This window comes from Microtus oregoni, unplaced genomic scaffold, assembly GCF_018167655.1.
Source record: "Microtus oregoni isolate MIOR12 unplaced genomic scaffold, Mior012 000006F_ref0000085, whole genome shotgun sequence".
NCBI classification, from domain to species: domain Eukaryota; kingdom Metazoa; phylum Chordata; class Mammalia; order Rodentia; family Cricetidae; genus Microtus; species Microtus oregoni.
The window spans coordinates 56355190-56370424 of NW_024543065.1; the positions used below are offsets into that span (position 1 = coordinate 56355190).

General features: G+C 46.3%; 1 protein-coding gene across 2 annotated transcripts in view; it reads right to left on the reverse strand.

The window, feature by feature from the left end:
* Samd4b (sterile alpha motif domain containing 4B) overlaps positions 1–14942 on the reverse strand; it is a 39251-nt gene extending 24309 nt beyond the window's left edge. For both annotated transcript variants that reach the window (XM_041653869.1, XM_041653868.1), the window contains exons 1-2: positions 14883–14942; positions 1021–1421 (exon numbers count right to left, since the gene is read on the reverse strand). In XM_041653869.1, coding sequence (XP_041509803.1) covers positions 1021–1216 — 196 coding nt within the window. In that variant the 5' untranslated portion in view covers positions 1217–1421; positions 14883–14942. The remainder of the gene's footprint in view (positions 1–1020; positions 1422–14882) is intronic.
* Positions 14943–15235: the final 293 nt, after the last annotated feature.

A 15235-nucleotide genomic window follows, 5' to 3' on the forward strand; every position in this document is an offset into this window, starting at 1 on the left:
CAGTACTAATCTCATAGGGTAGTTCTGAGGAATATAAGCGTGACTGACAATAAAGACAATTGACAGTTACTAAGTTACTGCTTACCAGGCACTCCACCTGCATGAACTCACTGGCTCCTCAGAAGCACCCTAAACATATGTGGAATTACCATCTTTAAAGATGAGGAAATTGAGGCATTATTATGGCAAATAATAACTATGACTTCAGCCTAGACAATGTGACTCAAGAGACATCAGATGACCTGATACAGGTTAAGGGGCACTTGGCTTGCAAAGGTTCCACGGGAACTGCTGTTATGAGGCTGAAGGTAGAAAGAATATGGGTAACTCTACAAGGGGTCCCTCAGTTCCCGTCCCAGCTAAATTTTGTTATCCACAACTCTCCCACTTCTCTGACCTCCATCTCCCACCTGTGTCACTGAGATCAGCAGTGTTGCACCCAGCTAGATGTCAAGGCTCAGAAGGACCTATGTTTTAGCAGTAGCCCTTGAGATGGTTCTCTGGACTGATTGACTGTTCCTGAATTCTAGGGACGGGTTCTAAGGATGTCTGGCTCACCCATCCCAGTGTCAGCTTCAGTGGACACAGTGCCTCTCCACTGGGTACTTAGGAACTCTCTTGGAGCTGTCGTGCCTGTGGCCAATCTACTTTTGGAGGTGAACCTAGCACAGACAGCCTCTTCTATGACTGAGATCCTTTCCTAGCTCTGGTGTCCTAGAGCCAGGAAAACAAATCATCACTCACCTTCCACCATGTCACTTCATGACTTGCCTGTTCCTTTTGGCAGCTCATACAAGCTACCCAACATCACCCTTCCTCTATATGGGCAGTTCCAGTTTGTATTGCCCTCCTGGGAATCCCCATTCCACATCTGAAGAAAGCTGACAACAACATAGCCCCAGGAGAGCAGACAAGCACAGAACAGACATTTCTCAGCACCACTGTTGTTGGTCTCCATAGCATCTGGCACCTGCTCTTGCTCTCCCCACTGTACTCCCATCTCTAGGGGCAGACACTCACCAGCACTGTTGGCCTCTGACTCCAGCAGGTGGATATCATTGCAGTCCGCCAGCGAGTGCTCCAGGCAGAGCTGCAGAAAGCGGGCTTGGGTACGGGTGACCCGCTTCAGAAGCGACAGCAGAGCCACTGTCTGCTCACATTCATTCCAGCCCTTGAACCAGCTAGCGAGGATGCCTACTTGGTCTCGGAACATCATGGTGCCAGGCCTGGGGCCAGGGTTGGGGGACGGCGGTGGCAAGGGCCAGCGCCGTCACATGGTCTCGGCTCTGGGCTCCTGTTACCTCTCCCCTAAGGGCCAGGGCTTGAGGATGTCCCCTGGCGTGGTGGCAACGGGTGGTGGGGGAGGAGGGAGCCTGCTTACATCAGGGGAGGTCTTGGTCCAGCCACACCTCTCCAGGCTCCTGGAAAAGAAAGCAAAGGGATCAGAGGAAGTGCAGGGCTTAAACTGTTATGATGAATATGGGCTGAGGATACTGTTCATGTTTCATGGAGTTTCTTTTGAGTTTTTGGGAGAAAGATGAAGCCAGTAGCAGACACTGAACCAGCTCCTCTCCAACTGTGGACCCAGGGAACAGGCATGACTGGCACCCCAAGACCAGACCCTCAGACAATGAACCAGCTCCTCTCTAACTGTGGACTCAGGAAACAGGTATGACTGGCATTTCAAGACCAAACCCTCAGAGACTAAGGGGAAGAATTGTCTCATAACTGGACAGCACAGAACCAAAGGAGGTTGACCCAAATCAAAGATTAAGTCAGAAGGGTGTACAGAAACAGGAAGGAAGAGATGCTGTGCATGTGGGAAAAGATCTGAAGGAAGGAAGGTCTGGCTCAAGGTGACATGACAAAACAGACACATGACCCAGAACACATCTTCTGACCTTGTTAGTCTCCAGCTGACTCCTCTCAAAGCTAGACAGTGACTGCTCATCAGCAAGCTCCCTAATTAACCAAAACCATCAATTCTGACTCAAGGGTGGAAGGTGGGATGGTGAATGCAGGAGATACCCCAGGTATGCAGATAGTACGCGTTGACAGCAGATAACAATCTGGTCACAAACTAGCTGATAAATATGAGCCCTGGGGCACAAACATGGACAGACCTGTTTAAAGATCACCACCATGAAGGGATCTCAGGCCCTTCAACACAGCTCTACTACTCTGGAACAGACTTGGCTCTGAACTCTAAGACTCCACCTTTCTACTACAAGGTCCCCCCATCACCCGAAGCCCTTCTCTTCAGTCCTTGAAGTCAACCTCAGCTCCAGACTCCAACATGAAAGTCCCTTGATTTTCAGAGCACCAGTATGTTATCCAAGAGACAACAGAGTACCAACTTGAAGGGAATGAGGCAGAATAAAAAGCAAAGACACTTGGTTGGGCGGTGGTGGAATATACTTTTAATCCTAGGGAGGCAGAAGCAGGCAAGTCTCTGAGTTTGAGGCCATTCTGGTCTACAGAGTAAGTTCCAGGACAGTCAGGACTAGACAGAGAAACTGTCAACAGCAGCAGCAGCAGCAGCAGCAGCAGCAGCAAAGACACTCAAATAAGAAAATGTCCAAATTCTTAAGCAGGGACTAAAAAGAAGTTGTTTGAAGTGGGCAAACAGCAGGTCTAATTTTCAGCTAACTTGTTTCTAGAGGCCTTTCTCAAGTATCTGGAGCTTAAAGTAACCACCCAACATTTCCCCCATCTGTCTCTTGCAAACAGTGCCCTAAGTTCCATTCCCCTAGGGCTGCCCAAGAACTAAGAACTATACACAGACCTACAGTGTATAGAACCTGCAGGGCCCAGGCTTTAGGACATGGCTCCCATTATCCTGGCCTTACACACCCTGTTGGGGATAGCTGTATATGGCTAAGTAGCCTTGAAAAAGCCTGGCTGGATCTCAAAAGAGAACAAACTAGTATAGCTGTCAGTTCTTTTTGATGGAAGCAGTGGGGAAAAGGATGAGAGAAAGTGAACTTTGTTCCAAGTTACACAGGTCTCCCATCAATAATTTTAAAGGAGAAATCACAAGTCGTCTCCTGGCATAAAGTCTCCAATGACTTCCAATTGCACTTAAAGAATCTAAATAAATCCAAATTTACCTTGGCCAAAAGTACCCTGCATGACTCCTATTGTCTCTCCAACCTCATGACACAGTGCCTTCTTGTTCACTGGTCTCCCTTCCCCTGCAGGCTAGCTCCTAAATTGCTTGGGTCTCAGCACAATATCACTTCCTCAAAGACAGTCTCCCTGACTCTCTTCCACAGTCACTCAAATGTATTAGTGCTCTCATTTCTTATAATATGACACTATGAAATACTGTCTTATGTTGATTTTTCTTCGCACCAAAATGCAAGCCATGCAGTCAGCCTGAGCCTAAAGTAGTACTTTATTCATTAAAAAAATCATTACATTTTATTTACTTTGTGTGTAAATGTCTGTATATGCACATGACACAGAGTACATGTGGAGGTCAGAGGACAACTTGTGGGAGTTGGTTCTCCCTTTCGATAATGTGGGTACCAGAAAATTAAGGCTTGGTGGTAAGTGCCTTTACCTGCTGAGTCATCTCGCTGGTCCAGAGTGTACTTTAAAAAACAACCCAGACAGTTGTGGTAACACATGCCTTTAATTTCAGCACCAAGGAAGCAGAAACAGGTGGATCTCTGAGTTTGAAGTCAGCCTGTCTACATATCGAGTTCTAGGATAACCAGGCTATCTCAGAGCAAAACAAGGCAAAACCCAAAACACTGGGGTGGAATGAGGCCAAACAAGATTTTTAAAAACAAATACAAAAGCCTGCCTTGTTATCTTCTGGCTGATTCCTTTTAACTTGTGTGTGTGTGTGTGTGTGAGTCTGTGTGTGTGTGTGTGTGTGAGAGAGAGAGAGAGAGAGAAAGAGAGAGAAAACACATCATAGTTGCTTGTATGCAAGCATTTATGCACATGTACACATTGCATGACAAGTAGGTATCTGAAGTGCCCAAAGGCTTTAGCTCCCCTGAAGTTGGCAGGTGTAAGCCACATGATATGAGTGCTGGGAACTGAACTCAGGTTCTCTGAATGTGTAGTTAGTATGCACGCTTAACCACTGAGCCATCTCTCCAGACAGACAAAACAAAGGGTCTAATTTATGTGGCCCAGGCTGGCCTGAACTCACAATCTTCTTTGCCTTAAACTAGAGACCTGAGATTACAGGCGTGTATCACAATACCTGGTTCAACGGGAATACCCATAACTAATAAACTGAGGCAGATTCTATGCAAGAGGAGGTAAAAGCAAATCTAGTGAAGAGGGACAGCATGAGATACACAAGAGGTGGCTGTCTGTAATCCTAGCCTCCAGGAAGCTAAGGCTGGAGAATTAAGCTATGAGTTCCAGGTCAATCCAAGATACAAAGTTAAGATTCTGTAAAGAAAGTTATATAGAAGTACGTATTTTGCACCACTAGTGTTTCACATGTAAAAGGATGAACTCTTAAGCTGTTGAGAAGGGTTACTTTGGGGAGACGGGAATTACTAATAAATTGTTATACCATTTCACCAGTTACAAGTCAACACATTTTTTTTTTTTTTTGGTTTTTCGAGACAGGGTTTCTCTGTGGCTTTGGAGCCTGTCCTGGAACTAGCTCTGTAGACCAGGCTGGTCTCGAACTCACAAGTCAACACATTTTTAAAAAGAATTTTCAGCTTTTAATTCTAGTATTCAAGAGGCAGAAGGTGGAGTTCAAGGACAGTCAGGTCTATACAGCCCACAGCTGTTCTAGAACAGCCAGGGCTACACAGAGAAAAACAAAGCAAAACAAAAGTTGTTCCCTAACCCCACACCCCAAATTGAGGCTTCTTTCTACTTACAGCAAGAAAGCACTGTGCTGTCCTGGATACAGGGTGGGTGAACGGAAGTTCTGCACCTCCCCTGCCCTCCCTGCTCCAACATTGTATAGCTGCAGGTTCCAAAGAGGAGTCAGTTGGCTCAACATAAAAAATACTTTCTATATAATGGATCTGTCCAAGGATAGAGCTGGCCACCAAGTGAGAGGTGGTAAATGCTTGGTTGTTGGCAGTGGTCAAGCAGAGGATGAGTGGACACCTCTTGGGAGTGGGAACAATTCCTCCACTAGGTAACAGCTCATCCAATACGAGACCATGTTACTGTTTCGATGGAACATTTGTGATGGGAGGTTTAATATGTCGAGAGCACTTACAGTAAAAAGGATGACCAAATTCTCAGGCAAAAACTGTGCACAATACTTTTTTTTTTTTTTTTTTTTTAGACAGGATTTCTCTGTGTATCTTTGCCTGTCCTGAAACTCACTTTGTAGACCAGGCTGACCTCGAACTCACAGAGATCCATCTGCCTCTGCCTGAGTGCTGGGATTAAACATGTGCACTACCACACCCAGTCAACTGTACACATTTTGGGTTGTTAATTTTCCTAAGCAACAAGGCTATATCCCCAACAGCTGCTGACATCAATCTAGCTTCTTCCAGCAAAGCTTTGGGACAGAATAAGGTCTCAAATGTGATGCTCACCAGGCTAGGCTTTGAACAGAGCTGACCACTGGGGACTACAGTGAGCTACGAGGTACACAGCCTGTTTAAAGGCAGAATACACTATTCCACTCTAATCAACTGTTGCCATGTGGGAATAGATTCATATTATTAGGTCTTCAGAATTTTGTTTTTAATAGAACAGAGGAAATCTGGCTCTGAAAAAAATTCCCTATTTTTAAACCTTGGAAGCTAACTCACATTAAAACAGCAACTATGAACTACTACACAGCACAACAAAACCACAAAACACTGTGGCCATGGTTCTTGAAACCAACTAGAAATAGACCAGAAGCTGACTAACCACCACCCCCAACTCCATGGCTCTGACGGTCTGCAGTGGGCACTAGGGTTTCCACAAATCCACCTGTAAAGACAAAACTGGAAAATCATCCCTTAGCTAAACCCAAGGACCTGAGTTAACTACTGAGGAAAGTAGCTCTAGGTTATTAGTCACTACCTCTGCTATTGTGCGGCTAGCAGCTACTTTTCTGAATGAAGCCAATACAGATGGAGCATTCTCAAGAGGTGAGGGGAGAAGACCTAGGTCCACAGAGCCTGAAGCCTCTTTACTGGCTAGACTTTTCAGTTCCAGAGGCCAATAAATATACTCCTTAGGCCTATCCAAACTGGCTTTTTACTACTTAAAACAGTCTTGGCTACTTAAATGTAAAACTGCATCCACTGCTGCTCTGGTCTGTCTTCACATGGTCAAACCTGACTTCCCTATTTTTGAGAAAGCCAGAAGAGATGGCCTACTATAGCAAGCTTCTAGACAACCAGCAACACTGTTGGCATCTGACCAGATTTAGAATGTGTAACTTTCTTGGGAAGTACCTACCAACCCCAGAGGTGAAAACTGGAACCAAGCAAACAGCTGAGATGTTCCAGGGAACACTTCCCCAGGCTTTTTCCCTGAGCCCAAAAGTAAGACGGGGTCCACAGATAAGTGTTCAGCCAGCTCTCTTCATTTAGAAACAGACCTGGGTAGTCAGGGAACCTGGCTCAAACCCTAGTTCTCCCACAGACACTTGCTACTATGACTTTTGGCAAATAATTCAGCTTCTTCAGTGAAGCTGTAAGAAGACTGAGACTAAACAATGTATAGGAAGACAGCTAGCCCAAAGACTCTGCTACTCCATCACATCCTGTCCCTCACAAGTCCTATTCTAACAGGTAAGCTCATCACAGGTAAGTTCGCCTGAATCCCCAGACATCTATTTTTATTGTTTGTTTGAGACAGGTTCTCCAGCGGGCCTTGAACTTGAGATACCCCTCCTTCAGCTTCTCAAGTGCTTGGGATCTAATTTAAAAGATATATGTAAGGCTTGAGGGAAGAGGGGTGTAACTCAATAGCACTGTGTTTGTCAAAGCATGTGAAAAATCTGTAATTTCATCCTTATCATCACACACATACATAACAAATAAATGGCACACACATTTATGAGACATAAATAGCCTTTTATAAACGGGAAAAATAAGTTAGACAGAAGGGAAGACACTACTTACGACTGTGTAAGATCTGCAGGGCCCAAACACTATGTCTTCAGATCTGTTCTTTTTTTCTTTTCTTTTCAAGATTTATTTATTATGTATATAGTGTTCTGCACCAGACTTCATTACAGATGGTTGTGAGCCACCATGTGGTTGCTGGGAATTGAATTCAGGTCCTCTAGATCAGTCAGTGCTCTAAACCGCTGAGTCATCTCTCTAGCCCCAGACCTCCTGCTCTCAATAAAGATGCTGAAGCTTCCCGGAAGTCCCCACTGATGCCCAGAAGTTGGGCTTATGGGTTATCCTTTAACACCAGACCTCTGGTGCCTAGATCTTCTATAGTTCTTGACCTAGGCCTTTGAGAAACACATATTTTATGAACAAATAGGCTAGTTACCAAACCAGAGTGTGTCAAAAGACAAAAGAATCCAAAGTATTTTTTGTAAGAACTATTTTTTTTAGAAATTTCAAAAATATGTACACACAAAAAAGTATACACTGTCTCAGCAAAAAAGAGCCTTTTCTGTTAATGAATTCTCCTAGGGAAACAGAGAGGAGAGAAGTCAAGCAGGGCCACTGACGCTAAGTGCATCATAGGCACTCTGGGAAACCCTAGAGTACAAGAAAGTTGCTTGCTATTCCTTTTCCTATCCCAAAATCTCTTGACTCTCTATCTCCTACAGAACATTCCCTACTCCCTTATCCTCTAAGTAAATCGTCACCTCTGTGGACAACTCAGACTCTTCTGTCATCTTAGTTTCTTTACTGTCCTAAAGATGTAGTCCCATCGTTCCCCCGCCCCCAGTCCCAGAACCACATGGTCTTGTTATGAAGCTGAGCTAATTTAGAACTGGAGATCTCCCTGCCTTCTGAGTGCTGAGATGACAGGCATGTGCCCCCACAATCTCATGTTTTTCATGGGGTGGGGTGGGTGGGGTGAAATGGATAGGGTTTGGCTATTTAGCCCTGGATGACTTGGGACCCATGTAGGCCAATGTTGTTCCTAAACTCATGATGTTGAACTTCCTGCCTCTGCCTCCCAAGACCTGGAATGTTGGGATTTCAGGTATGAACACCCACCTGTCTTTTTGTTTTACTTTAAAGAAAGACAAATAATAATAATAAATAAAACCCCAAAACCAAGTTCATTGCGCATACAAGTATACAGCAGGTATGGCAGCAACAGAAGGACTATCTGTCTAGCTGTATTTTTCTTAAAGATTTATTTTATTTTCATTCTATGTGTGTGGGTTTTTTTTGTTTTGTTTTTTTGTTTTTCGAGACAGGGTTTCTCTGTGGCTTTGGAGCCTGTCCTGGAACTAGCTCTGTAGACCAGGCTGGTCTCGAACTCACAGAGATCCGCCTGCCTCTGCCTCCTGAGTGCTAGGATTAAAGGCGTGAGCCACCATCGCCCAGCGTGTGTGGGTGTTTTTGTCTGCAAGTGTGCAATAGCTGAAAAGGTCAGAAGAAGGTGTCAGATCCCCTGGAACCAGAATTTTAGATGGTTGTGACCGGTCATGTGGGTGCTAGGAACCAAAACAAGGTCCTCTGAAGAACAGCCAGTGATCTTTAACTGCTGAACCATCTCTCCAGCCCCTAGATATTTTTTCTTAGTGGCAGCTACATATGTTCTTATTTGTGCCAGCAACATGGCTAAGCAGATTAAGATGCTTGTTACCAGCCAGGCAGTGGTGGCACACTCTTTTAATCCCAGCAGTCAGGAGGCACAGGCAGGTGGATGTGAGTTCAAGGCCAGCCTGGTCTACAAGAGCTAGTTCCAGAATAGGTTCTAAAGCTATAGAAAACCTGACAGCCTGAGTTGGATTCTTGAAATCCACATGGTAGAAGAAGAACCAATTCCCACAAGCTGTGCTCTGACTTTAATATGAGTGCATTATCATTTTTGCTCATAAACACATAAATGTTCCCAATCCTCCTCATCAGACTTCAGATCAGACCTGTCCCAATTTCCCTCACTTTCCTCAAAAGGAGTCTGATACAATCACAGGTGGTGTTTCTTCAAAGGCTGTAGCTCCTTCAAGAGGCATGAGGGAAGGGAAAGTTGTGGTTGTATGATCCACTGCTACATCTGACAAAGAGCAGGTTCTCAAGAAACAGCTGTGATATATTCTCCACCGTACAACAGTCCTTCCTCTGCATGCAGCAATGCTAGGTTTAGAACATCTCACTTCCTGGTCTTCCCACAACCGGTGCACTCCTCTTTCCTGCTTATCAGGCTCAATTGTTACCTCTTCAACAAGGCCAATTCTGGCCACTCCGTCTATAGAGAACACCTTTACACTCGTTCATTTCCTTCATAGTACATATCACACTCATACTTCTTTTTAAAATGTTGGTGTTTTGTGTCTGAGTGAACACACATTGCCACGACATGCATGTGGAAGTCAGAAGACACCTTGTGGTGTCAGTACTCTCTCCTTTCACCTTTACATGGGTTCTGGGAATCAAACTCAGGTTGCCAGGCAAATGCCTTTACCTAATGAGCCACCTTTTAATGCAGTACTTGCTCTTCTCCATCAAAATAAGAACTTTGTGAGTTTCAAGTCTTTGTTTCATTCTCAGCTATATCTCCAATATCTAAAATATCTCCCCCTATAAATTACTTAACGATCACTCACTGATAGGGATATTTAAGACTTGCATAGTTCTAGTTTGCTGAGCAGTGGGGATGCTATCCATTAGTCCCAGCACTTGGGAGGCAGAGGAAGGAGGATTTCTGAGTTCAAGTCCAGTCTGATCTATAGAGTGAGTTCCAGGGTTACACAGAAAAAAATCCTTCCTCACAAAAAAAAGAAAAGAAAAACCCTTGCATAGTTCATATATTGCTGTTTTATAACCTACTTTCAACCACAATCTATTTGACCAGTTTCCACTAAAACAAACAAAACCTCTCCAAAGTTCTAGCCCTAGAAATGCAGACTATTACATTCTATGTTCTAAAGCCAGCAGATCAAGCCACTCATCTCCTTCCTGCCTCTCCTAATGAGAGCCAGAAACAGTCTGTAGGATCATATTGACCATTATATTTCTTTGGACCCAAATAATCACAGAGCAGAGGATTAGTGGAAGAGAAAAGAAGAACCACCAATACTCATAAAGCTCATGGGACAGACTCACAATCCTATATGGTTCAGTAAGACAGCCAGTTGCAGAGCACAGAACCCCAAACACAGCCAAGTATCATCAACTGTCTCATAACTACTAGGGAGAAAAACTGTTTCAAACTGGGACTTCTAAGTGTTTTTTTTTCCCACTGTGGCTGCTAAAGAGGTAGAGTTTAAAGCTGGGGTTGCTGAGGGTAGTATCTGTCACCACAAGCAGAAACCTGTTAAGGAAGAAGCGACTAACTTAGTGGAGAAATGTGAAGGTCAGGATTATTATCTGAACCTTTGGATGCAGCTATAAGCAGTCTGGATTTTTCAGTAATATGGGCCAATTAACCCTCACCCCACTCCCCTGCACACCTCCCTCCCATGCCTGCTGGTGTTCAAAATCTCTTTTAAACTACTTTGTGTTAAGATTCTACCTTGGGGGGGCTGGAGAGATGGCTCAGAGGTTAAGAGCACTGAAGGCTCTTCCAGAGGTCCTGAGTTCAATTCCCAGCAACCACATGATGGCTTACAGCCATCTATAATGACCTGGCGCCCCCTTCTGGCTTGCAGGCACACGTGGAAGGAATGCTATACACATAATAAATAAATATTTAAAAAAAAAAAGAGATTCTACCTTGGCTAGCATTAACTACTTTCTGCTCACAGCCCTCAAGCATGTGTAAGACACTGTTCTAAGTACTTTACATCCATTAACTTAGTCCATAAAGTAAGATATCATTATCACCTTCATTTTTTTCAGTTGTGGAAACATAAGGGTCACGCCCAACCCCTATCCAAATAGAAAATCTAACTCTCTGACCCAAGGCACTATCATTTTGGAATGGGCAGGGCCCACAGACCTTCTATTAGTCCCACCTGTCCTTCACTTCATCATATGTAAAATGAAGATAATCGTAGTTTATCTACCTCAGGGTCCCGTGGGTATGAGGCCACACGGACAAGGTACTTGAACAGCACCTAGCAAACATAAGTAGTCAGTAAACAGCAATTCCTGTTACATCTGTGGGTCACTCCAGTGCAGCAAATCAAAGAGTGCTTCCTTCAACTCTGCTCATATACAGAAGAAACTATGGGTGAGAGTGATGCTTTCTTGAGACTTCAGATGTAGCTCAGTCATTAACCACTTGTCTTTTGTGCCCCAGGTCCTGAGTTCAATTCCCAGCACCATAAAAACAAAAGCATAGTGTTTATTTAAACTGTGTTCCCTGCTTAGGAACCCCTCATTGTGATCCTGATTCCCATGAAACACTACCTCACCTAAATACTTTTTTCCATGAAGTCTTTCCAAATAGCTGAATCCCCACAGCATATAATCTGCATCTCATGTACTCTGTGGTGCATCTGCCCAAGCCTTCTACTAGACAGTGAGCCCCCGAAAGACAGAGTTTATCTTGGGCTTTTCTATTTCTTTTTCTTTTTTTTTTAAATATTTATTTATTTATTATGTATACAATATTCTGTCTGTGTGTATGTCTGCAGGCCAGAAGAGGGCACCAGACCTCATTCCAGATGGTTGTGAGCCACCATGTGGTTGCTGGGAATTGAACTCAGGACCTTTGGAAGAGCAGCCAGTGCTCTTAACCACTGAGCCATCTCTCCAGCCCCCTCTATTTCTTTTTCTTGGCCCTACAGAGGAATGGATTCTCTTGGAAAAAGTTGAGAGTACTAGAGAGATCTCAAACTTAGAGAGACTGAGCAAAGCTAACCAAGATGGGGTGAGGTAGGTCAACAGAAGAGAACACAGGACAGCTCAGAATCAGCGCCAAGAAAAGTTCCATGAACAGAAGCAGTGGGCAGGAGGATAGACAAGGGGACTGAACAGAGTGATGGATGAAAGGGAGAAAGGGGCAGGGACAGTGTACTGCTCGCTAGTTCCCTGGAACACATTCAGATACAGCCTGTCCTTCTAGCTTCCTGTCCAGTGAGGGTTAAGTCAATATAAACTACAAGCAGGAAAGTGACTGGTGCTCTGTGAAGTGCACGGAGGGCCCTTGGCAGTTAAGACACAGAAGACCTGAAGTTGCCCACATGGAGAGAAATGAGATGAGTGGGACATGTGTGTTCAAGGAGGTAGCAATTTAAAGCAAAAGCAGCAAAAGCTCTAGGGTAGGCCAGAGGGGCAGGTAGAAGGAGAAAGTGCTGAGGAAGAGCTGAAAGGGGACCATTCAAAGGCAGAATCTGAAGTAATTACTCAGAGGGTGGGGTAACCTTGTGGAGAAGCCGAGATCCTTCAAAGTGGGTAAGAAGTCTTTCTGGAGGATGGGTACTTCACACAGTAGATTCCCAGGAAAATAGGGATGCATAGCAGCGCTTAGAGGCACATCTTTAGGGCTCTTATAGGACTTTTTACAGAGAAAGAGAGAACCTCTTAGAAGCATACATCGGAAACAACAGGATCATTTATTAAAAACTCAGAATGCTGGGCTCTCCTCTGAAGTTTTCTGATTCTGTCTGAGTAAGACCCAAGAATTCACATTTTCCAACCAGTGCTGCTGCAGTTCTAACCATACTTTGAGAGCCACTGACAGAAGGGAAAGGGAATTCTTCAGTAAGGGGTCTTCAAAAATGAAAGGGATGAAATCAAAGTCCTCAACAAGTCTCTAAGTGAGTGTTAAAGATCTTTCCATGTCTGAAAGGAGAGACACCTATGAGGAAGGAAGGAAGGAAGGAAGGAAGGAAGGTCAGTCAATCTGACAGAAGAGTCTCCAAGCATTGGAATTTCCAGAAGTAGAGGAATTGGGGAGCTGGGAATCTGAAGGATGCTGGGGTCTCTGAAGAAATAGTGGGGGAAGTAGGCTGAGACTCCAGAAGAGTCTATGATTCCAAAGGAATGAGAATGGGAGGATAAGAGAAAGTGAGAACAGATTTATCCTCATTGGGATAAATCTAACAGAGCCCTGAAATAAGATTGCGAATGTCAGAGGGGAAAACTGAGGGAGGGTTCCCAGAAAGTATCAGAGATTACTGACACAGAGTTTGAGAGGAAATTTCTCTAAAGAGTGTCTTGGGGAAAGGAGTGGTCTTCTGAGAGAGGTCCTGACAAAGGGATCCTTAAACACACACACACACACACACACACACACACTCTCACTCACTCACACACCCCACATGGGGAGGTGGCTTTGATGAGAAACCTCAAGTAAAGTTAAAAAGAGCACAGAGGGGATAGGGTGGGACAGGACTCCTAGAGAACACCTGGTGTTATCAGAGTAGCCTTTTCACAAAATATTCTGGACGTTCATTCATAGTGAAGGAAGATTAGGTAGGTGTGGAAGGCTTTCTAAAGATGGTTATGGAGAGTGGGGGGTGGGGACTCTGAGGAAGAGATAGCTAGGAGAAAGTCTTTTAGTAAGACAGTCAAAGAAATAGATCCAAAGGTCCTAGGGATGTCAGGGTCTCTGAGTAGTATTTTAAGGGCCGTTTCAGGGTTACCGGGGTTTCTGATGCTAGGGCATCCTGAAGGCTGTATCTCAGAGGGATATTTCAGGGTTGTACAGAGGAGCTTGAGAAAGCTATCTAAGGCTACAAGGGGGCAGTTTCAGATTTTCGGGTTATCCAAGAAGAGTTCTAGAGAATACAGAGGCTGTGAGGGAAATTTCTGGAGTCCTTAGACAATTTTTTAAAATATGTGGTGTGTGTTACTGGAAAGGAATTGGAATACATAAGAGGGGATTTGGAACAGGTTTTTGGAATATGAGAGGAGCTCTCTGGAGACTTTCAAGATTAGTAGGTGTGGGGGTTCAGGAGAAAATAGTTGGGGTACATAGAGGTGATCTAGTCTAGAGCATTCCAAGGTGGGAAAGATTTGCAGAACATGAGGTCATGTTTTTAGGGTCTAAGAGATATGACAAGGGGGTGGGGTGCATATGAGAGATGGAAGCAATGAGAGGAGTGGTCCTCCAGGTGGGTTTTGGGATTGATGAGCATTTCAGTAGTATCTGAAGAAGACTGCTCTGGGATACGCAAGCTTCTCAAGGAAGATGTAGGGTTCACCGGGGCATTCTGAAGGATTTGGGGGATAAGAGCGAAAATCTCTAAGATTTCTAGAATGAGGAAGGGTGAGAGAGTAAAATCCTGGGGTATGTGAAGAGGAAGTATGAGGGAGATGGATGGAATATGTGATTAGATTGGGGAGGGGCCTAAATGCCGAAGGGGTGTCTGGGGGCTGTTTGGGGGTTCCAGGGAGGTTCCTGAGGGAGATGCCTGAGATCTGTGCTGCGGAGACTGACGAGGAGTAGCCATCAAGGAATGTGTTGCGATACAGGAGGAGGATGGGGGGGGGCAGGGACGAAAGGGCGGGGATCCATAGGGAAGGTCCCCGAAGGAGGCAGTTGAAAGCTGAGGGTGGTCTCCGGGGAGGCCGCAGGAGCCGTGCGGGAGGACCAGGCAGATGCGTGCCGGGTCAAGACAGAGGTCCTCGCCCGGCCCCTCGACTATCCCCGGGGCGTGAGGGCTTGGGGGAGAAGCTGAGGAAGGGGCCCGGGTGGGGAGAAGTGGGCTGAGCGCGGGGTCCTAAAGGGTCCTCCGGGCTCCCCCGGCCTCCCGAGGCCCGAGTTCGCCGCCCGCCGCAGCCAGCGACGCCGGGTCCCTGAGGGGGCGGGGCCGGCCGCGCGGCCTGGGTCGCCCTAAGGGGAGCGCCGCGCGCCTCGACCGCCGCCGCCCCGCGCCCTCAGGCCCGGCCCTGCCCGAGACTCACCGCCTCGGCCTCCGCCGCCGCCGCCACCCGCGCCTCCTCAGGCAGCCGCCGCCACCCGCGCCGCTGCCGCCGCCGCCGTCGCCCCCTCTTCGGCCCGAGAGCTCCCCTCCCTCCTCCCGCACCGACCACCGCCGCCGCCGCCGCCGCCGCCGCCGCCGCCGTCGCGCTGCGTCACCGCGCCGTGCGTCACCGCCCCTGGCCCCGCCCCGGAGGGACACTGCGCGCCAGCATTAGCTCACACCCGATTGACGGACGGCGAACCCAGCCAACTGGCGGCGAGGGCAGCCCGAAGGGTGGGAGGTGTGCGGCGAGAAAGGCGGGGTTCTGGCCGGGAAGGGAGAGATGGGGGCTGG